This window comes from Anomaloglossus baeobatrachus, chromosome 9, assembly GCF_048569485.1.
Source record: "Anomaloglossus baeobatrachus isolate aAnoBae1 chromosome 9, aAnoBae1.hap1, whole genome shotgun sequence".
NCBI classification, from domain to species: Eukaryota; Metazoa; Chordata; class Amphibia; order Anura; family Aromobatidae; genus Anomaloglossus; species Anomaloglossus baeobatrachus.
Window position 1 is genome coordinate 200,754,533 of NC_134361.1, and position 23,363 is coordinate 200,777,895.

Below are 23,363 nucleotides of genomic sequence, written 5' to 3' on the forward strand. Positions count from 1 at the left end.
GTCTGAGCAATGACGGAGAGGATGGAGTCCACGTTCTCCGACACCTCGATATCGAACACCATCTGTGGGTTCTTCAGGATGAGCACCCAGAACCTCTGCATCAAACTGAGGACAAGAGACACAGAATGATCCCCCAATAATAACATATTGCAATAATTCTGTATTGTTTGCTCCCTCTTGTGGTGGCAGTGTGCTACTGCAGCTGATTGCAGCAGGAACTGGGGAGAGCACAGGGGAGAAAATGAGGAATAAAAAAAAGGGCGGGATCAACGAATTATAAAAAGTTTTACTATTTTCCAGTATAGTTTCTGCATCAGTTTGTCATGGAATATCAAGATCTCTGCTTGCTGTCATTCAGTATAAGAAGGTTTGCTGGTTACTTTGTAGGAGGGAAATATTCTGTCCTTATGATGTGAAATAATCAAGGTTTATACTGGTTGTCAGCAAGCCGAGATTATGGATCATTTACTGAACGAGCAGAGAGACTATGGATCATTTACTATATGAGCAGTGAGACTATGGATTCTTTACTGAACGAGCAGTGAGATTATGGATTCTTTACTGTAAGAGCAGTGAGATTATGGATTCTTTACTGAACGAGCAGTGAGACTATGGATTCTTTACTGTACGAGCAGTGAGACTATGGATTCTTTTCTGTGCGAGCAGTGAGACTATGGATTTTTTACACTACAAGTAATGAGACTATGGATTCTTTACTGTAAGAGCAGAGATACTGTGGATTATTTACTGTATTTGAGCAGTGAGACTATGGATTATTTACTATACAAGCAGTGAGACTATGGATTCTTCACTGTACGAGCAATGAGAGTACAGATTCTTCACTGTGAGAGCAGCAATATTATGGATTCTTTACTGTAAGAGCAGTGAGACTATGGATTCTTTACTGTACGAGATGCAAGACTATGGATTCTTTACTGTACGAGCTGCAAGACTATGGATTCTTTACTGTACGAGCAGTGAGAGTAGAGATTCTTTACTGTATGAGCAGTAAGACTATGGATTCCTTACTGTAAGCAGTGAGACTATGCATTCTTTACTGTATGAGCAGTCAGACTATGGATTCTTTACTGAACGAGCAGTGAGACTATGGATTCTTTACTGTGCGAGCAGTGAGACTATGGATTCTTTACTGTACGAGCAGTGAGACTATGGATTCTTTACTGTAAGAGCAGTGAGACTATGGATTCTTTACTGTACAAGCAGTGAGACTATGGATTCCTTACTGTATGAGCAGTGAGTCTATGGATTCTTTACTGTAAGCAGTGAGACTATGCATTCTTTACTGTATGAGCAGTGAGACTATGCATTCTTTACTGTACGAGCAGTGAGTCTATTGATTCTTTACTGTAAGAGCAGTGAGACTATGGATTCTTTACTGTACGAGCAGTGAGACTGTGGATTCTTTACTGTATGAGCAGTGAGTCTATGGATTCTTTACTGTATGAGCAGTGAGTCTATGGATTCTTTACCCTATGAGCAGTGAGACTATGGATTCTTTACTGTACGAGCAGTGAGACTATGGATTCTTTACTGTACGAGCAGTGAGACTATGGATTCTTTACTGTATGAGCAGTGAGACTATGGATTCTTTACTGTATGAGCAGTGAGACTATGGATTCTTTACCCTATGAGCAGTGAGACTATGGATTCTTTACTGTATGAGCAGTGAGACTATGGATTCTTTACCCTATGAGCAGTGAGTCTATGGATTCTTTACTGTATGAGCAGTGAGTCTATGGATTCTTTACTGTACGAGCAGTGAGTCTATGGATTCTTTACTGTACGAGCAGTGAGACTATGGATTCTTTACTGTAAGAGCAGTGAGACTATGGATTCTTTACTGTAAGAGCAGTGAGACTATGGATTCTTTACTGTATGAGCAGTGAGTCTATGGATTCTTTACTGTATGAGCAGTGAGACTATGGATTCTTTACTGTAAGAGCAGTGAGACTGTGGATTCTTTACTGTAAGAGCAGTGAGAGTAGGGATTCTTTACTGTAAGAGCAGTGAGACTGTGGATTCTTTACTGTATGAGCAATCAGTGAGTCTATGGATCTTGCTGCCACATTATGCTGTAATGGTCAATTTTGAAAACAAGCCTCAAGGAGGACCTGGATGAGAATTTCGATAATAGGTAGTGGTCCATTCATCCAGGGAACTGGTCCCATTGCCATATGTAGCTGTGGGAAGAATTTTTTTCCCATAATATGGGGCAATTAGCGCCTGCCTCATGGGGTTCTCATCTTCCTCTGGATGAACATGTTATGGTATGGGGGGGGGGGTGAAGGCGATGCAGTCTTCTGTTAACCCCTGAGCCCGCACCCACCTGTGCGTCTTCCAGATGTGCACCGTCTCCTTTTCCGCAATTCCGTGTTTTTCGGCCATTTCATCCAGGAAATCAAAGAAGTACTTAATGGCGATGGGGACCGGCCGGTTGATTCCCAACATGGCCTGGAAAGTGTCATCCACAAACTTCTGCAGCGTGCCCTGTGGGGGGGGTAAGGATAGGTGAGCCTCGGGGGGCGCGGACCACGGCCCCCCATATCTGCCGCCCTCCTCCTCACCTTCATGTACAGCAGGCGTGTCAGGTAGATCTCAGGGATGGCTTTGGCGCGCTCTCGCTCCCGGAGGCTGCTGCGGCGCTGCTTGCACACCTCCGGCTCCTCCGCGGACTTCACCAGGTGCCATATTCTGATGCCGCCATCGTCGCCATCCTCCAACATCGGGGTCTCTAATGTGAGAAGATGGTAGGATGACTGATGAGGCTCGGATGTGGCGCTATGTGTGACTAATCAGTGGCAGCACTTACTCTCTCCCCCCATGTAGTTGGTGCTCGGCGTCTCGCACTGGTTATTATGGAGTCGCGGGATTAGAGTCACGGTGGCGGCGTCCGGGACCTGGTACAAGGACAAGAGCATTGTAAAACGTGGCCTGACGTCTGGTGGTCACAGATAAGTCACACCAAGTCCCGTACCTTATAATGGTTCAATGTGTTCAGCCTCTTCCAAGGACCCTGCGCCAACGACGTCAAGTCCTCATCCGAGAGAGTCAAATGGCCGGCCTGACCGGAGCGCCACTCTGTGGAGACATCAATACATTACATTACGGTGCCACCAAAGCGGTCTCCCTATTATGAACACATGCACCCTCAGCCAAAATGAGTGTGCACGTGTATAGGGAATGTATAGTTGTCAGTTATCAAGCCATTTTCACACTGGCCTTTAGGCTTTTTTAGACTCACATTTCCTATTATTTCAAAAAGAGTTTTCAGCAGCCTCCTTATCATCAGAGACAGGATTACAAAGACAGGTAACCCCTATATACACAGCGGATAACCAATGACAATGTCATTGCTGACTCTGCTCCTTTCACAGTGACCTTTGCACACGCTCATTAGACACGTCAATACTAAAGATAGGGGGTGACGACTGTGCATTGCTGCTAATGTACATGTGCATGTGCATTTCGAGTCTAAAAAAGTCCCAATGGTCAGTGTGAAAATATATTATACCTGTTATTATATATTTAGGGTATAGGTGTGGGACCACTCAACTATCTTGTGTATTTCTAAGGGCTCTTTTTGACCCCCCGATCCAAACAGGTAAAAAAAAAACCCCACACAACAAGGATCAGGCATGTAAAATTTCAACATGCCCCATCCTTTGGTCTCATGGGAGATAAGGTGCCAACAAAGCTGTCTGAAAGGGTTGTCTCTGTATATTGAACATATGCACCCTCAGCTAAATTGAGTGTGCACGTGTAGGGGGAAGAGGTGTCGTAATGTACGGTTATCAGAAATCCAGTAGCTTTCACACTGGCCTTTAGGCTTTTTTAGACTCACATTTCCTATTATTTCAAAAAGAGTTTTCAGCAGCCTCCTTATCATCAGAGCCAGGATTACAATGACAGGTAACCCCTCTATACACAGCTGGTAACCAGTGACAAAACACAATGTCACAGCTGACTCTGCTCCTTTCTCAGTGACCTTTGCACACGCTCATTAGACACGTCAATACTAAATATAGGGGCGACGACTGTGCATTGCTGCTAATGTGCATGTGCATTTCCTTAAAGAACGGGATTTTAGGGTCTAAAAAAGTCCCAATGGCCATTGTGAAAATATATTATACCTGGTGTGGGACCACTCAACTATCTTGTGTACTTCTAAGGGCTATTTTTGACCACCCCTCCGAACAGGTAAAGATCAGACATGTAAAATTTCAACATGCCCCATCCTTTGATCTCATGGGAGATAAGGTGCCACCAAAGCTGTCTGAAAGGGTTGTCTCTGTATATTGAACACATGCACCCTCAGCCAAATTTAGTATGCACGTGTGTGGGGAGAGGTGTCGTAATGTATAGTTGTCAGTAATCCAGCAGCTTTCACACTGACCTTTAGGCTTTTTTAGACTCACACTTCCTATTGTTTCAAAGAGAGTTTTCAGCAGCCTCCTTATCATCAGAGAAAGGATTAAAATGACAGGTAAATAGTCTATACACCGCTGATAACCAATGACCATGTCCCTGCTGATTCTGCTCCTTTCTCAGTGACCTTTGCACACGCTCTTTAGACACTTCAATACTAAAAATAGGGGCGGGGTTGGTGCATTGCTGCTAATGTACATGTGCATTTCCTTATAGAACAGGATATAAAAGAGTCTAGAAAAGTCCCAATGGCCAGCGTGAAACTATATGATTATATTGTTAGGGTATAGGTGTAGATATATCAGTTTAGGCCTTACCCAGGTCAAGCGTGTGGACGGGAGGTCGTTGGGAGAATGGCATTCCTTTGTAAATATGGCTCAGAATCTTCCTTTTAACCTGTGTGATGGTGTCGGTGTCCAGCACCTTGACGGGAACCCGCTGCACCTCTGCGCCATTCTTCACTATAACGGTGAGGGTCATCGGCCGGCATTCAATGTCCTCCCGCAGGAGCCGCCCGTCATTCAGGGTGCGCTTAGCTTTACCGGTCACCGCGTCCACCGGGCCCTTATCCACCTGATACATTATAGCGCGGTACAACTTGTACAAAGGCTCCGCTGCCGCCTCCTGCACAGAGAGGAAAGGAAGAAGAAACCCCAAATAATGCAAATTACACCCACTCCTCTGTGATCGGACATTTTGATGCCTGCAGAATAACCAATGGCGCAGGGATGAATGTTCTGGAGGAAAAAGCCTAAAAAACTCAAATCCCCATCTATATAAGATGTTATCTGTCTTAAAGAAGTTGTACAGGTTTGGCATGAAAGTCTGCAGTCACTATGTGTGATTGCTGATTTGTTAATCCGCTCATCTCGCACAATGCTCACTGTCAGGATCTTCTGGAGCCGACCCCAGGAGCAGGAGTTCATGTGATTGTAGGTATGCCACTCACAGACACATTCCGACTAGCTGTGCACAGCCTCGCTCAATACGAGTGAGCTGAGCAAAACCGCGCAGCTAGTCAGAATGTGGCCGCCCAGCCTCGCAGTTGGCATCGGAGAATCCTGACAGTGTGCACTGTACGCGTTGTGAGGATTCACAAGTCTGCAGTCACATGTACAGTAACTGCAGACTTTTTTGTTAAATCTGGAAAACCACTTTCAAGGGCGCTTCAAAATCAGATGCAAATTTTCGATTAAAATATATATATAAATATATTAGAATATTATATGTATTTTTTATATAAAAAAATACATTTAATAAAATAAACTAAATATATATGAGTAAAATAAACCTCAAAAGAAGGGAATTTTGTTTACTTACCGTAAATTCCTTTTCTTCTAGCTCCAATTGGGAGACCCAGACAATTGGGTGTATAGCTACTGCCTCCGGAGGCCACACAAAGCATTACACTTAAAAGTGTAAGGCCCCTCCCCTTCTGCCTATACACCCCCCCGTGGGATCACGGGCTCCTCAGTTTTAGTGCAAAAGCAAGAAGGAGGAAAGCCAATAACTGGTTTAAGAACAAATTCAATCCGAAGGAACATCGGAGAACCGAAACCATTCAACATGAACAACATGTGTACCCGAAAAAACAAAAATCCCTAAGCAAACAGGGGCGGGTGCTGGGTCTCCCAATTGGAGCTAGAAGAAAAGGAATTTACGGTAAGTAAACAAAATTCCCTTCTTCTTTGGCGCTCCATTGGGAGACCCAGACAATTGGGACGTCCAAAAGCAATCCCTGGGTGGGTATAATAACCCCTCGTGATAGGACCGTAAAAACAGCCCTTCCCTACAGGTGGGCAGCCGCCGCCTGAAGGACTTGTCTACCTAGGCTGGCATCCGCCGAAGCATAGGTATGCACCTGATAATGCTTGGTAAAAGTGTGCAGACTCGACCAGGTAGCCGCCTGACACACCTGCTGAGCCGTAGCCTGGTGCCGTAATGCCCAGGACGCACCCACGGCTCTGGTAGAATGGGCCTTCAGCCCTGAGGGAACCGGAAGCCCAGCAGAACGGTAGGCTTCAAGAATTGGTTCCTTGATCCACCGAGCCAGGGTGGATTTGGAAGCCTGCGACCCTTTGCGCTGACCAGCGACAAGGACAAAGAGTGCATCCGAGCGGCGCAGGGGCGCCGTGCGGGAAATGTAGAGTCTGAGTGCTCTCACCAGATCTAACAAATGCAAATCCTTTTCACATTGATGAACTGGATGAGGACACAAAGAAGGCAAGGAGATATCCTGATTGAGATGAAACGGGGATACCACCTTAGGGAGGAATTCCGGAATCGGGCGCAGAACCACCTTGTCCTGGTGAATCACCAGGAAGGGAGATTTGCATGACAGCGCTGCTAGCTCGGACACTCTCCGGAGAGACGTGACTGCTACTAGAAAAGCCACTTTCTGTGAAAGGCGAGAAAGGGAAACATCCCTCATAGGCTCGAAAGGCGGCTTCTGAAGAACAATTAGAACCCTGTTCAGATCCCAGGGCTCTAACGGCCGCTTGTAAGGAGGGACGATATGACAGACCCCTTGCAGGAACGTGCGTACCTGAGGAAGTCGTGCTAGGCGCTTCTGAAAAAATACAGATAGCGCTGAGACTTGCCCCTTGAGGGAGCTGAGCGACAAACCTTTTTCCAAACCGGATTGCAGGAAGGAAAGAAAAGTAGGCAATGCAAATGGCCAGGGAGAAACTCCCTGAGCAGAGCACCAAGATAAGAAAATTTTCCACGTCCTGTGGTATATCTTGGCAGAGGATAGTTTCCTAGCCTGTCTCATGGTGGCAATGACCTCTTGAGACAATCCTGAACACGCTAGGATCCAGGACTCAATGGCCACACAGTCAGGTTCAGGGCCGCAGAATTCTGATGGAAAAACGGCCCTTGAGACAGCAAGTCTGGTCGGTCTGGTAGTGCCCACGGTTGGCCGACCGCGAGGTGCCACAGATCCGGGTACCACGACCTCCTTGGCCAGTCTGGAGCGACGAGGATGGCGCGGCGGCAGTCGGACCTGATCTTGCGCAGCACTCTGGGCAACAGAGCCAGAGGTGGAAACACATAAGGAAGCCGGAACTGCGACCAGTCTTGAACTAAGGCGTCTGCCGCCAGAGCTCGGTGATCGTGAGACCGTGCCATGAAAGCTGGGACCTTGTTGTTGTGCCGGGACGCCATTAGGTCGACGTCCGGCGTCCCCCAGCGGCGACAGATCTCCTGAAACACGTCCGGGTGAAGAGACCATTCCCCTGCGTCCATACCCTGGCGACTGAGGAAGTCTGCTTCCCAGTTGTCCACGCCTGGGATGTGAACTGCGGATATGGTGGAAGCCGTGTCTTCCACCCACGTCAGAATCCGCCGGACTTCCTGGAAGGCTTGCCGACTGCGAGTTCCTCCTTGGTGGTTGATGTATGCCACCGCTGTGGAGTTGTCCGACTGAATACGGATCTGCTTGCCTTCCAGCCACTGCTGGAAGGCTTGTAGGGCAAGATACACTGCTTTGATCTCCAGAACGTTGATCTGAAGGGTGGACTCTTGCCGAGTCCACGTACCTTGAGCCCTGTGGTGGAGAAAAACTGCTCCCCACCCTGACAGACTCGCATCTGTCGTCACCACCGCCCAGGATGGGGGTAGGAAGGATTTCCCTTTCGACAATGAGGTGGGAAGCAGCCACCATCGAAGAGAATCCTTGGCCGCCTGAGAAAGGGAGACGTTCCTGTCGAGGGACTTCGACTTCCCGTCCCATTGGCGGAGAATGTCCCATTGCAGTGGGCGCAGATGAAACTGCGCGAAAGGGACTGCCTCTATTGCTGCAACCATCTTCCCTAGGAAGTGCATGAGGCGCCTCAAGGGGTGTGACTGGCCTTGAAGGAGAGATTGCACCCCTGTCTGTAGTGAACGCTGTTTGACAAGCGGAAGCTTCACTATCGCTGAGAGAGTATGAAACTCCATGCCAAGATATGTTATCGACTGGGTCGGGGTTAGATTTGACTTGGAAAAGTTGATGATCCACCCGAAACCCTGGAGGGTCTCCAGCGCAACGTTCAGGCTGTGTTGGCATACCTCTTGAGAAGGCGCCTTGACAAGCAGATCGTCTAAGTAAGGGATCACAGAGTGTCCCTGAGAGTGCAGGACTGCAACTACAGCTGCCATGACTTTGGTGAAGACCCTTGGAGCTGTCGCCAGACCAAAAGGCAGGGCTACGAACTGAAGGTGTTCGTCTCCTATAACGAAGCGTAGAAAACGCTGATGCTCTGGAGCAATCGGTACGTGGAGATAAGCATCCTTGATGTCTATTGATGCTAGGAAATCTCCTTGAGACATTGCGGCGATGACGGAGCGGAGGGATTCCATCCGGAACCGTCTGGTTCTCACATGGTTGTTGAGAAGTTTTAGGTCCAGAACGGGACGGAAAGACCCGTCCTTTTTTGGTACCACAAACAAATTGGAGTAAAAACCGTGACCTTGCTCCTGAAGAGGAACAGGGATCACCACTCCTTCCGCCTTTAGAGTGCACACCGCTTGCAGCAGAGCATCGGCTCGGTCGGGAGGCGGAGACGTTCTGAAGAATCGAGTTGGAGGACGAGAACTGAACTCTATCCTGTACCCGTGGGACAGAATGTCTCTCACCCAACGGTCTTGGACCTGTGGCAGCCAAATGTCGCCAAAGTGGGAGAGCCTGCCACCGACCGAGGATGCGGAGAGAGGAGGCCGAAAGTCATGAGGAAGCCGCCTTTGTAGCGGGTCTTCCGGCTGTCTTTTTTGGGCGTGACTGAGCCCGCCAAGAATCTGAACTCCTCTGATCCTTTTGCGTCCTTTTGGACGAGGAGAATTGGGACCTGCCCGAGCCTCGAAAGGACCGAAACCCCGACTGTCCCCTCCTCTGTTGGGGTTTGTTTTGTCTGGGCTGAGGTAAGGATGAATCCTTACCCTTGGACTGTTTAATGATTTCATCCAAACGCTCACCAAACAGTCGGTCACCAGAAAATGGCAGACTGGTTAAGCATTTTTTGGAAGCAGAATCTGCTTTCCATTCCCTTAACCACAAGGCTCTGCGTAAAACCACGGAGTTGGCGGACGCCACTGCCGTACGGTTCGTAGAGTCCAGAACCGCATTAATCGCGTAAGACGCGAATGCAGACATTTGAGAGGTTAAGGATGCCACCTGCCGAACAGATGTACGTGTGACCGTGTCAATCTGTGTAAGACCAGCTGAAATAGCTTGGAGTGCCCATACGGCTGCGAATGCTGGAGCAAACGACGCGCCGATAGCTTCATAGATGGATTTCAACCAGAGCTCCATCTGTCTGTCAGTGGCATCTTTAAGTGCAGCCCCATCTTCCACTGCAACTATGGATCTAGCCGCAAGCCTGGAGATTGGGGGATCCACCTTGGGACACTGGGTCCAGCTCTTGACCACGTCAGGAGGAAAGGGATAACGTGTATCCTTAAGCCGTTTGGAGAAACGCTTATCTGGATAAGCGTGGTGTTTCTGGACTGACTCTTTAAAATCCGAGTGGTCCAGAAAAGTACTTAATTTACGCTTGGGATACCTGAAATGGAATTTCTCCTGCTGTGAAGCTGACTCCTCCACTGGAGGAGCTGGGGGAGAAATATCCAACATTTTGTTGATGGACGCGATAAGATCATTCACTATGGCGTCACCATCAGGAGTATCCAGATTGAGAGCGGTCTCAGGATCAGAATCCTGATCAGCTACCTCCGCCTCATCATACAGAGAATCCTCCTGCTGGGACCCTGACCAGTGTGACGAAGTAGAAGGCCGCTCATAGCGAGCCCGCTTAGGCTGTCTGGGACTGTCATCCGTGTCAGAGCCGTCACCCTGGGATGCATGGGACACCCCCGGAGCCCGGAGCTGTTCCAACTGAGGGGGACCAGGGAGCAATGAATCAACAGTGCCCATGGTCTGAGTTACTGGTCTAGACTGCAAAGTTTCTAGAATCTTAGTCATAGTCACAGACAATCTATCAGCAAAAATTGCAAACTCTGTCCCCGTCACCTGGACAGTATTCACAGGTGGATCTCCCTGGGACACCTCCAGCAGGGGCCCCGGCCGAGCAAGTGGCACAGGGGCCGAGCACTGCACACAATGGGGGTCAGTGGAACCTGCCGGTAGAACAGCCTCACAGGCGGTACAAGCAGCATAGAAAGCCTGTGCCTTGGCACCCTTGCTTTTTGCGGATGACATGCTGTATTCTCCACTGATCAATCTAGGAGGGTATATAGCCAAGAATCACCAGCGACCGTTTAGTGCAATGTATAGCATGCAAGCATAAAAGTACAATTGTACACTTCGGCACTAGTGGGGTCAGCACCGGAGTGCCGCTTACCGCCCGCTAAAAGCGGGTGTGTGGTCGCCAGAATCCCGTGTCTGGGTCTCCCAGAACCTGTCTCCTCTCTCCAGCTCAGACTGCATTCAGGAATGGCTGCCGGCGTCCTGTGAAGAGGGGCGGACCGTGGGCGTGCCTCAGACAAAGTGCGGGAAACTGGCGTCCCACTGTGTCCAGTGTGAGGGCTGGAGTATGTAAAGTAGACTCCAGCCCTCTGCGCTGACGTTCTGCACAGCGTCCCGCCCTTCCCCTGACTGGCAGGCCTGGGGGCGGTAACGAAAGGAAACTAGGCCGCAAAAGCCGGGGACTCTAGTAATAAGCGCGGCCGTCAAATATGCACGGCCAGCGCGGAAGTCCCCGGCGCACCACAAGTCCCAGCCGCGCCGCAGTAAAAACTGCTAGCAGCGGCCGGCGCGGCAGTTCCCCACACAATAACTCCTCAGCAAGCTGTAGGAAGTGTGGCACAAGCGCAGCGCTGCTGTCCCCGGCGCACTAACACACCCAGCCATGCTGCGGTGTGCGCGCGGTCTGTACGGGGACACAGAGTACCTTGACGTAGCAGGGCCTGTCCCTGACGATACTCCGCTCCATATCCAGCAGATTCCCCAGGGGCTGTGGATGGAGCACGGTCCCTTGTGCCTGGAGACCGGTAAAATCCCACTTCACCCAGAGCCCTAAGGGGGATGGGGAAGGATGCAGCATGTGGGCTCCAGCCTCCGTACCCGCAATGGGTACCTCAACCTTAACAAACACCGCCGACAAAAGTGGGGTGAGAAGGGAGCATGCTGGGGACCCTAGTATGGGTCCTCTTTTCTTCCATCCGACATAGTCAGCAGCTGCTGCTGACTAAACAGTGGAGCTATGCGTGGATGTCTGACCTCCTTCGCACAAAGCTTGAAAACTGAGGAGCCCGTGATCCCACGGGGGGTGTATAGGCAGAAGGGGAGGGGCCTTACACTTTTAAGTGTAATGCTTTGTGTGGCCTCCGGAGGCAGTAGCTATACACCCAATTGTCTGGGTCTCCCAATGGAGCGCCAAAGAAAGAAGGGAATTTTGTTTACTTACCGTAAATTCCTTTTCTTCTAGCTCTAATTGGGAGACCCAGACAATTGGAGACCCAGACAATTGGGTGTATAGGCTATGCCTCCGGAGGCCGCACAAAGTATTACACTCAAAAGTGTTAAGCCCCTCCCCTTCTGCCTATACACCCCCGTGCTCCCACGGGCTCCTCAGTTTTGGTGCAAAAGCAAGAAGGAGGAAAAAGAATTATAAACTGGTTTAAAGTAACTTCAATCCGAAGGAATATCGGAGAACTGAAACCATTCAACATGAACAACATGTGTACACAAAAAAACAGGGGCGGGTGCTGGGTCTCCCAATTAGAGCTAGAAGAAAAGGAAATTACGGTAAGTAAACAAAATTCCCTTCTTCTTTGTCGCTCTATTGGGAGACCCAGACAATTGGGACGTCCAAAAGCAGTCCCTGGGTGGGTAAAATAATACCTCGTAAGAGAGCCGTAAAACGGCCTCTTCCTACAGGTGGGCAACCGCCGCCTGAAGGACTCGTCTACCTAGGCTGGCATCCGCCGAAGCATAGGTATGCACCTGATAGTGCTTCGTGAAAGTGTGCAGGCTCGACCAGGTAGCCGCCTGACACACCTGCTGAGCCGTAGCCTGGTGCCTCAAAGCCCAGGACGCGCCCACGGCTCTGGTAGAATGGGCCTTCAGCCCTGAGGGAACCGGAAGCCCAGCCGAACGGTAAGCTTCGATAATTGGCTCCTTGATCCACCGAGCCAGGGTTGATTTGGAAGCCTGTGACCCTTTACGCTGGCCAGCGACAAGGACAAAGAGTGCATCCGAGCGGCGCAGGGGCGCCGTACGAGAAATGTAGAGTCTGAGTGCTCTCACCAGATCTAACAAGTGCAAATCCTTTTCACATTGGTGAACTGGATGAGGACAAAAAGAAGGTAAGGAGATATCCTGATTGAGATGAAAGGGGGATACCACCTTAGGGAGAAATTCCGGAACCGGACGCAGAACCACCTTGTCCTGGTGAAACACCAGGAAAGGGGCTTTGCATGACAGCGCTGCTAGCTCAGACACTCTCCGAAGTGAAGTGACTGCTACTAGAAAAACCACTTTCTGCGAAAGGCGTGAGAGAGAAATATCCCTCATTGGCTCGAATGGTGGTTTCTGAAGAACCGTCAGCACCCTGTTCAGATCCCAGGGTTCTAACGGCCGCTTGTAAGGAGGGACGATGTGACAAACCCCCTGCAGGAACGTGCGTACCTGTGGAAGTCTGGCTAGGCGCTTCTGGAAAAACACAGAGAGCGCCAAGACTTGTCCCTTAAGGGAGCCGAGCGACAAACCCTTTTCCAGTCCAGATTGAAGGAAGGACAGAAAAGTGGGCAAAGCAAAAGGCCAGGGAGAAATACCCTGAGCAGAGCACCACGACAGGAAAATTTTCCACGTCCTGTGGTAGATCTTGGCGGACGTTGGTTTCCTAGCTTGTCTCATAGTGGCAATGACGTCTTGAGATAACCCTGAAGACGCTAGGATCCAGGACTCAATGGCCACACAGTCAGGTTGAGGGCCGCAGAATTCAGATGGAAAAACGGCCCTTGAGATAGCAAGTCTGGTCGGTCTGGTAGTGCCCACGGTTGGCCGACCGTGAGATGCCACAGATCCGGGTACCACGACCGCCTCGGCCAGTCTGGAGCGACGAGGATGACGCGGCGGCAGTCGGCCCTGATCTTGCGTAACACTCTGGGCAACAGTGCCAGCGGAGGAAACACATAAGGGAGCTGAAACTGCGACCAATCCTGAACTAAGGCGTCTGCCGCCAGAGCTCTGGGATCTTGAGACCGTGCCATGAACGCTGGTACCTTGTTGTTGTGCCGGGACGCCATGAGATCGACGTCCGGCACCCCCCAGCGGCAACAGATCTCCTGAAACACCCCCGGGTGAAGGGACCATTCCCCTGCGTCCATGCCCTGGCGACTGAGATAATCTGCTTCCCAGTTTTCCACGCCTGGAATGTGAACTGCGGAGATGGTGGAGGCCGTGGCTTCCACCCACAGTAGAATCCGCCGGACTTCCTTGAAGGCTTGCCGACTGCGTGTGCCGCTTTGGTGGTTGATGTATGCCACCGCTGTGGAATTGTCTGACTGAATTCTGATCTGCTTGCCTTCCAGCCACTGCTGGAACGCTTTCAGGGCAAGATACACTGCCCGTATTTCCAGAACATTGATCTGAAGCGAGGACTCTTGCTGGGTCCACGTACCCTGAGCCCTGTGGTGGAGAAAAACCGCTCCCCACCCTGACAGACTCGCGTCCGTCGTGACCACCTCCCAGGATGGGGGTAGGAAGGATTTCCCTTTCGATAATGAAGTGGGAAGAAGCCACCACCGAAGGGAAGCTTTGGTCGCCTGCGAGAGGGAGACGTTCCTGTCGAGGGACGTCGGCTTCCTGTCCCATTTGCGAAGGATGTCCCATTGAAGAGGACGCAGGTGAAACTGCGCGAAAGGAACTGCCTCCATTGCTGCCACCATCTTCCCCAGGAAGTGCATGAGGCGTCTCAAGGTGTGTGACCGACCTTGAAGGAGAGATTGTACCCCTGTCTGTAGTGACCGCTGCTTGATCAGCGGAAGCTTCACTATCGCTGAGAGGGTATGAAACTCCATGCCAAGGTATGTCAGCGATTGGGCCGGTGTCAGATTTGACTTTGGAAAATTGATGATCCACCCGAAACTCTGGAGAGTCTCCAGGGTAGCGTCGAGGCTGTGTTGGCATGCCTCTAGAGAGGGTGCCTTGATCAACAGATCGTCCAAGTACGGGATCACCGAGTGACCCTGAGAGTGGAGGACCGCTACTACAGTAGCCATAACCTTGGTGAAAACCCGTGGGGCTGTTGCCAGGCCGAACGGCAGTGCCACGAACTGCAGGTGTTCGTTCCCTATGGCGAAGCGCAAGAAGCGCTGGTGCTCTAGAGCAATCGGTACGTGGAGATAAGCATCCTTGATATCGATCGATGCAAGGAAATCTCCCTGGGACATTGAGGCGATGACGGAGCGGAGGGATTCCATCCGACACCGCCTGGTCTTTACGTGTTTGTTGAGAAGTTTCAGGTCCAGGACAGGTCGAAAAGACCCGTCCTTCTTTGGGACCACAAACAAGTTGGAGTAAAAACCGTGGCCCTGTTGCTGAAGAGGAACAGGGACCACCACTCCTTCTGCCTTCAGAATGCCCAGCGCCTGCAGAAGAGCCTCGGCTCGCTCGGGAGGCGGGGATGACCTGAAGAATCGAGTCGGGGGACGAGAGGTGAACTCTATCTTGTAACCGTGAGACAGAATGTCTCTCACCCAACGGTCTTTTACCCGTGGCAGCCAGGTGTCGCAAAAGCGGGAGAGCCTGCCACCGACCGAGGATGCGGAGTGAGGATGCCGAAAGTCATGAGGAAGCCGCTTTGGTAGCGGCACCTCCGGTGGTCTGTTTAGGACGTGACTTAGACCGCCATGCATCAGAGTTCCTTTGATCTTTCTGAGGCCTTTTGGACGAGGAGAATTGGGACCTGCCCGCGCCCCGAAAGGACCGAAACCTCGACTGCCCCTTCCTCTGTTGGGGTATGTTCGGTTTGGGCTGGGGTAAGGATGTATCCTTTCCCTTGGATTGTTTGATGATTTCATCTAAACGCTCGCCAAACAATCGTTCGCCCGAAATTGGCAAACTGGTTAAGCGCTTTTTGGAAACAGAATCTGCCTTCCATTCCCGTAGCCACAAGGCCCTGCGGAGAACCACCGAATTGGCGGCTGCAACCGCCGTACGGCTCGCAGAGTCCAGGATAGCATTAATAGCGTAAGACGCAAATGCCGACGTCTGAGTGGTTATGGACGCCACCTGTGGCGCGGACGTGCGTGTGGCTGCGTCAATTTGCGCTTGACCTGCTGAGATAGCTTGTAGCGCCCATACGGCTGCGAATGCTGGGGCAAAAGAAGCGCCGACAGCTTCATAGATGGATTTCAACCAGAGCTCCATCTGTCTGTCAGTGGCATCTTTGAGTGAAGCTCCATCTTCCACTGCAACTATGGATCTAGCCGCCAGTCTGGAGATTGGAGGATCCACCTTGGGACACTGAGTCCAACCCATGACCACATCAGGGGGAAAGGGATAACGTGTATCCTTAAGGCGCTTAGAAAAATGCTTATCTGGACAAGCATGGTGATTCTGGACTGCCTCTCTGAAATCAGAGTGGTCCAGAAACATACTCGGTGTACGCTTGGGAAACCTGAAACGGAATTTCTCCTGCTGAGAAGCTGACTCCTCCACCGGAGGAGCTGAGGGAGAAATATCCAACATACGATTGATGGACGCAATAAGATCGTTCACTATGGCGTCCCCGTCCGGAGTATCAAGATTGAGAGCGGCCTCAGGATCAGAATCCTGATCAGCTACTTCCGCGTCATCGACCAGCGATTCCCCTCGCTGAGACCCTGAACAATATGATGATGTCGAGGGAAAATCTAAGCGAGCTCGCTTAGTCGGTCTGGGGCTGGGGTCTGTGTCAGAACCCTCAGCCTGGGATCCATGAGATACCCCGGGAGGACATTGTTGGTCCAGCTGAGGTGGGCCCGGGAACAAAGAATCAACAGAGTCCCTGTGCTGAGATACCGGCCTGGACTGCAAGGCTTCTAGTATCTTAGCCATAGTCTCAGAGAGTTTTGCAAACTCCGTCCCTGTCACCTGAACAGTGTTAGCAGGTGGCTCCCCCTGGGCCCCCCCTAGCAGAGGCTCTGGCTGAGCAAGTGCCACAGGGGCCGAACAGTGCAGACAATGAGGGTCAGTGGAACCTGCCGGTAGCGGGGTCGTACATGCGGCGCAGGCAACATAATAAGCCTGTGTTTTGGCACCCCTGCCTTTCGTGGGCGCCATGCTATTATCTTCCCTGAGCAACACAATAGGGTATATAGCCAGAAATCAACTGTGCACTATACAGTGTAAAATAAACATATAATGTTACACTACTGCACAATGGGGCTAGCACCACAGGTGCTGCTTACCACCCGCTTAAAGCGGTTGTGAGGCCACCAGAGTCCCTGCCTGGGTCTCCCAGATTTTGTCCCCCTCTGCAGCGTCCGAGGAGCTGACAGGAATGCGTCCTGAGGAGAGGAGGGAGCCGTGGGCGTGACCCAGAAAGAGCGGGAACTGGTGCCTGCACTGTGCACAGTGAGGGGAGTGGAGTATGCAAAGCATGCTCCAGCCCTCAGTGCTGCTCGTTCTGTGCAGCGTCCCGCCCTTCCCCTGCCTGTCAGGGCTATGGGCGGGAGGAAAGGAAACTAGGCCGCAAAAAGCCGGGGACTCTAGTAATAAACGCGGCCGCCGTAAAAGCGCGGCCGGCGTGGAAGTCCCCGGCGCACTACAAGTCCCAGCCGCGCCGCAGTATTTCCAAGGCAGCGGCGGTCAATGCGGCAGTCCCTATACATAAACACACTCAGCAACGCTGAGTGTGTAATGGCACATATTAACCCGGTCAGCTCCGCGGTCCCCGGTGCACTAGCACACCCAGCAAAGCTGGAGTGTTGCTGTGCGCGGTCCCCACGGGGACACAGAGTACCTCCAAGTAGCAGGGCCATGTCCCTGAACGATACCCGGCTCCTATCCAGCAGGCTCCACAGGAGTTGTGGATGAAGCACGGTCTCAGTGCCTGGAGACCGATAGGATCCCACTTCCACCAGAGCCCTGAGGGGGATGGGGAAGGAAAACAGCATGTGGGCTCCAGCCTCCGTACCCGCAATGGGTACCTCAACCTTACAACACCACCGACAAGAGTGGGGTGAGAAGGGAGCATGCTGGGGGCCCTATATGGGCCCACTTTTCTTCCATCCGACATGGTCAGCAGCTGCTGCTGACCAATCTGTGGAGCTGTGCGTGCGTGTCTGACCTCCTTCGCACAAAGCAAAAAACTGAGGAGCCCGTGGGAGCACGGGGGTGTATAGGCAGAAGGGGAGGGGCTTAACACTTTTGAGTGTAATACTTTGTGCGGCCTCCGGAGGCATAGCCTATACACCCAATTGTCTGGGTCTCCCAATAGAGCGACAAAGAAATATTTATATATATATATATATATATATATATATATATATATATATATATATATATTCTCTACTATTTTTTATATAATACAAATATTCATATAGTATAATATTTCTAACAATATATTTATATTTTTTTTAATAATTTATATATACACATATTTTTTATTAATCTCATATATATGTATATATATATATATATATATATATATATATATATATACTTAATAAAGTATATTTTTTTAATCATATATATATATATATATACACATATATATGTATATTTTTTTAATCTCATATATATATATATATATATATATATGCTTAATAAACAAAGTATATTTTTTTATCATATATATATATATATATATATATATATATATATATATACATACACACACACACATGTACTGTATATATATAGGTTATTTTACTTAACATGTTTATCTCATATATAAGATGAACATATGTTAAATAAAATAAATTGAGCCATATACTATATATATATGATAATAAAATAAAAAAATATATTTTGTTTATATATATATATATATATATATATATATATATATATATATATATATACACACACACACACACACACACACACATACTGTATATTATTTAACATATTTTATTATAATATACAGTATATAAATATATATGTTTTGGTTTTTTTACATTTTTTTTATTTGTTAGATTTTTTTTTTTTAATATATATATATATATATATATATATATATATATATATATCTTTTTTATCTATTTATTTTATGCATATTTATATCATATCCGGCATTAAGCCCAGTATTCAGGATAGGGCGGGGGGACCACATTTCCAAGGATACTTTTTCCATTTTGCTGAAATTTTGTTTTATGCATCTATTGTGCCTATCAATCAAGAAGCTAATGATGGATCCGGCAGGGAGAAGCGAAGAGGAGAAGAACCGGACAGTGATCCCAGACACCTACCAGGGCGCTTGTGAGCTTAGTTCGCTAATGGACGCAATGGAGCATTGGATGATGACATTAAATGGTATCCTTGTAAATTTGTTACCCAGGTTTCCTTTAAAGGGGGGGGGTCTCTGCATCGTAATGGATAAGTCTTACCCGAAGGAAGGAGTGCAGACAGATGGACATCCAGTTGGTCAGCAGTTTCTCCACGATTGTTTCGGTCCTGATAATGGAGAGATCGGGGGTTGATATGAAGCGGTATCTACCAGTGATATCTATGTGGTGGACGCTCGGCGTTTACCTGCGGAGTAGAAGTTTGGGATTCTTGGCCACACACTGGTCTATCAGGTTACACAGAAGGGTCTTCATGACGTCGGTCAGATACTCCAGTTTGCCGTGCAGAGCCACCGTGAGCAGGGAGGCGGCGTGACACCGGTCGCGCTGAGAGAGCGTCGCTTGGGCATCCAGGGTCTCGATCAACTGGCGGACACAAGATATTTCCATGATGTTAAGAAGATGTTGAGGTCTATGAGATGTCAACATTTTCCTAAAAACTGTGCTCCTACCTTGGTAAGAAAAAGCTTGTTATTGAGCAGGTTGGAGAGCTGGGTAAGGCCTTGCTCCACCGTGGCGCGCCTGCTCTCCGTGACGTCCAAGCGCTTCCTGAGGGGTGAGATGGTGTCTCCGGGGAAGAATATCTTTTCCGTGTATGTGGTATAGTCGAGGAATGGAATGCCCGAGCCTTCAATGTCGCTGGTAAGATCCATCATTTCGGTCATTAGATCTGAAAGTGGAAAAAAGTGTGAACAGCCAAGTACAGAACCTAAGGAAGTCCACAAATGAGGTCTCTCGCCGCCCCCAACATATGTGCATGTGTTCAGTAGGAGAAGAGGAGTACTGTACATACCCGAGTATAAGCCGACCCGAGGCCCCTAATTTTACCACAAAAAAATGAGAAATGCAGTAATATAATGTGCCCCATACTTGTCCCCTGTAGTAATGTGCCCATATTGTCCTGTCCCCTGTAGTAATGTGCCACAACCTTGTCTCCTGTAGTAATTTTCCCATTCTTGTCTCCTGTAGTAATGTGCCCATCCTTGTCTCCTGTAGTAATGTGTCCATCCTTGTCCCCTTGTAGTAATGTGCCCCATCCTTGTCTCCTGTAGTAATGTGCCCATCCTTGTCCCCTTGTAGTAATGTGCCCATCCTTGTCTCCTGTAGTAATGTGTCCATTCTTGTCCCTTGTAGTAATGTGCCCCATCCTTGTCTCCTGTAGTAATGTGCCCCATCCTTGTCTCCTGTAGTAATGTGCCCATCCTTGTCTCCTGTAGTAATGTGCCCCATCCTTGTCTCCTGTAGTAATGTGCCCCATCCTTGTCTCCTGTAGTAATGTGCCCATCCTTGTCTCCTGTAGTAATGTGCCCATCCTTGTCTCCTGTAGTAACGTGCCCCATCCTTGTCACCTGTAGCAATGAGCTCTCTAGTAATGTGCCCATACTTTAGTAATGTCCTCATTCCAGTCCCCTTCTTGTCCTCTTATTATGCCGTTGTTCACATACAAACACACAAAAAAATTTATCTCACCTGTCCTCCGTTCCTGCGGTGTCCTCTTTCCTGCATCATGCGGACTGCAGGCACACAGACCCCTCGATGATCGTGGCCGGAGCACGTTGCCGCCGCTGCCATAGGCGCTTTACTACAGCTAAATGCTTTGTGGCGCCACAAAGCATTCATCTGAAGTAAAGCAATGACCGCAGCGGCGCCCCTGCACTGGCCAAGGGGTCTGTATACTTGCGGTCCGCAAGAAGCAGGTAAAAGGACACCGCAAGAATGGAGGACAGGTGAGAATTTTTTGTGGGAACTACACTTGAGTATAAGCCAAAAAGGGCGATTTCAGCATAAAAAATGGTCTGAAAAACTCGGCTTATACTCAAGTATATACGGTAAGCAACAGTCCGACACGGGAGAGTCAGGAGGTCCATACACATTAGATGGGTTATCAGACGGTCTGCTCTACGCTAAGGTGGAAAAAGAAGGACATGGGGACAATACCAGTAAACTCCTTTCTGCACTGGTCTCCCACACTGGTCTCCAGGTTCTCCAGTTGTACCAGGACCTTCTCATAATCCCTCTTTGCCTTCTTACTCTGTCGCCTGTAACAGACACCAGTTATATATCTCCTCCACAATCTCACCTCTCATGGTAATATTCACCGGGACGGCAGCTTTTGCCAAATTTATGAGGACCAGTGATATTTCTGATCATACCTGTACATGAAGATGATGATGAGCACAATGGGAATCAGCAGAGCGGCTCCGACTCCGATTCCAATTTTTGCTTCTTTGGGGAAGCTCGACTGCCCCTCCTCGTCATATCTCACCTGTCCGAGGTTAAACTGGAGATTTCCCATGTGCACCTAAAAAAAGAAAAAAGGATGAGGTTGTCGTTCGTCTGGCAGGTTTACACTGTGTGCAGAATTATTAGGCAAATGAGTATTTTGATCACATGACACTTTTTATACACGTTGTCTGACTCCAAGCTGTATAGGCTGAGAGCCAACTACCAATGAAGTAAATCCGGTGCTGTGCCCCTCTGTAATGAGGAGGGGTGCGGTGTAATGACATCAACACCCTATATAAGGGGTGCTTAATTATTAGGCAACTTCCTTTCCTTTGGCAAAAAGGGTCAGAAGAGAGATTTGACGGGCTCTGAAAAGTCCAGAAGTGCGAGATGTCTTGAAGAGGGATGAAGCAGTCTTGAAATTGCCAAACTTTTGCAGCGTGATCACCGAACCATCAAGCGTTTCATGGCAAATAGCCAACAGGGTCGCAAGAAGCGTGTTGGGCAAAAAAGGCGCAAAATAACTGCCCATGAATTGAGGAAAATCAAGCGTGAATCTGCCAAGATGCCATTTGCCACCAGTTTGGCCATATTTCAGAGCTGCAACGTTACTGGAGTATCAAAGAGCACAAGGTGCGCCATACTCAGGGACATGGCCAAGGTAAGGAAGGCTGAAAAACCACCACCTCTGACCAAGAAACAAGATAAAGCGTCAAGACTGGGCCAAGAAATATCTGAAGACTGATTTTTCACAGGTTTTATGGACTGATGAAATGAGAGTGACTCTTGATGGGCAGATGGATGGGCCAGAGGCTGGATCAGTAAAGGGCAGAGAGCTCCACTCCGACTCAGACACCAACAAGGTGGAGGTGGGGACTGGTATGGGCTGGGATCATCAAAGATCAACTTGTGGGGCCTTTTCGTGTTGAGGATGGAGGGAAGCGCAACTCCCAGACCTACTGCCAGTTTCTGGAAGAGAACTTCTTCAAGCAGTGGTACAGGAAGAAGTCGGTATCGTTCAAGAAAAAAGAGAATTTTGTTACTTACCGTAAATTCTTTTTCTTATAGTTCCGTCATGGGAGACCCAGACCATGGGTGTATAGCTACTGCCTCCGGAGGACACACAAAGTTACTACACTCAAAACGTGTAGCTCCTCCCTCCTAGCATATACACCCCCTGCTAGCCAGTCCTAGCCAGTTTAGTGCAAAAGCTGAAGGAGGACATCCACCCACAAGAAGAGACAGAGTAAAATCCGGAAGAACCGGAACCTCTGTCTACAACAATAACAGCCGGTGAAGACACACGGAACAAGAAACCTGCCAACAGGCAATAGGGAGGGTGCTGGGTCTCCCATGACGGAACTATAAGAAAAAGAATTTACGGTAAGTAACAAAATTCTCTTTTTCTTTATCGTTCCTATGGGAGACCCAGACCATGGGACGTTCAAAAGCAGTCCATGGGTGGGAATAAACAGACAACTGAGAAGCAGGCAAACCCAACTTCACAAATGGGCGACAGACGCCTGAAAGATGCGTCTGCCGAAGCCCGCGTCTGCCAAAGCAAGAGCATGCCTTGGATAGAGCTTCGAAAAAGTATGCAGACTAATTCGAGCTGCAGTCTGACAGACCTACTGAGCCGTAGCCTGGCGTGAAAGCCCAAAAGGCACCGACAGGTCTGATCAAATGTGCTCTAATCCCCGGCGGGGAAGGCACTTGAGTACACTTGTAGGCCTCGGAAATGGCCGACCTAAGCCAACGAACCAGGGTCGGCTTAGATGCCGAGAGACCGCTACGCTGACTAGCAGTCAGTACTAGAGAGAGGTGCACCGCCTAATAACGGCGGTGCGAGACACATAGATCCGGGGCGCCCGCACCAGATCCAGGATATGCAACGCTTCCTCAAAGCGATGAACAGGAGCCGGACAAAAGGAAGGCAGGAAAATTGCCCCGGATAAGGTGGAAGCTGTAACCACCTTAGGGAAAAAAGTCCGGAGTCGGACGGAGACCACCTTGTCTTGATGCAAAAGACCAAAACAAAAAGGGGGTGACTCAGAGAAAGTGCCGCCAGAACTCCCTGGCGGGAAATTATAGCCACTAGAAAGACTACTTTCTGTGAAATATGAAACAAAGAAACCTCCCTAAGAGGCGCAAAGGGGGGTTTCCGGGAACCGGGAGGACCGGATTAAGGTCCTAGGGCT

General features: G+C 49.3%; 1 protein-coding gene across 1 annotated transcript in view; it reads right to left on the minus strand.

Annotated features, from left to right (window-relative positions):
- The window catches only part of PLXNB3 (plexin B3), a 181,954-nt gene that overhangs the window by 7,479 nt on the left and 151,112 nt on the right, over positions 1–23,363 (minus strand). The window contains 11 exon segments of the mRNA XM_075324250.1: positions 1–105; positions 2,348–2,508; positions 2,586–2,752; positions 2,831–2,918; positions 2,996–3,099; positions 4,764–5,070; positions 18,982–19,048; positions 19,127–19,305; positions 19,392–19,609; positions 20,878–20,978; positions 21,093–21,241. The exon segment at positions 1–105 is cut by the window's left edge and continues 43 nt beyond it. Of these exon segments, the coding sequence (XP_075180365.1) occupies positions 1–105; positions 2,348–2,508; positions 2,586–2,752; positions 2,831–2,918; positions 2,996–3,099; positions 4,764–5,070; positions 18,982–19,048; positions 19,127–19,305; positions 19,392–19,609; positions 20,878–20,978; positions 21,093–21,241 (1,646 nt within the window).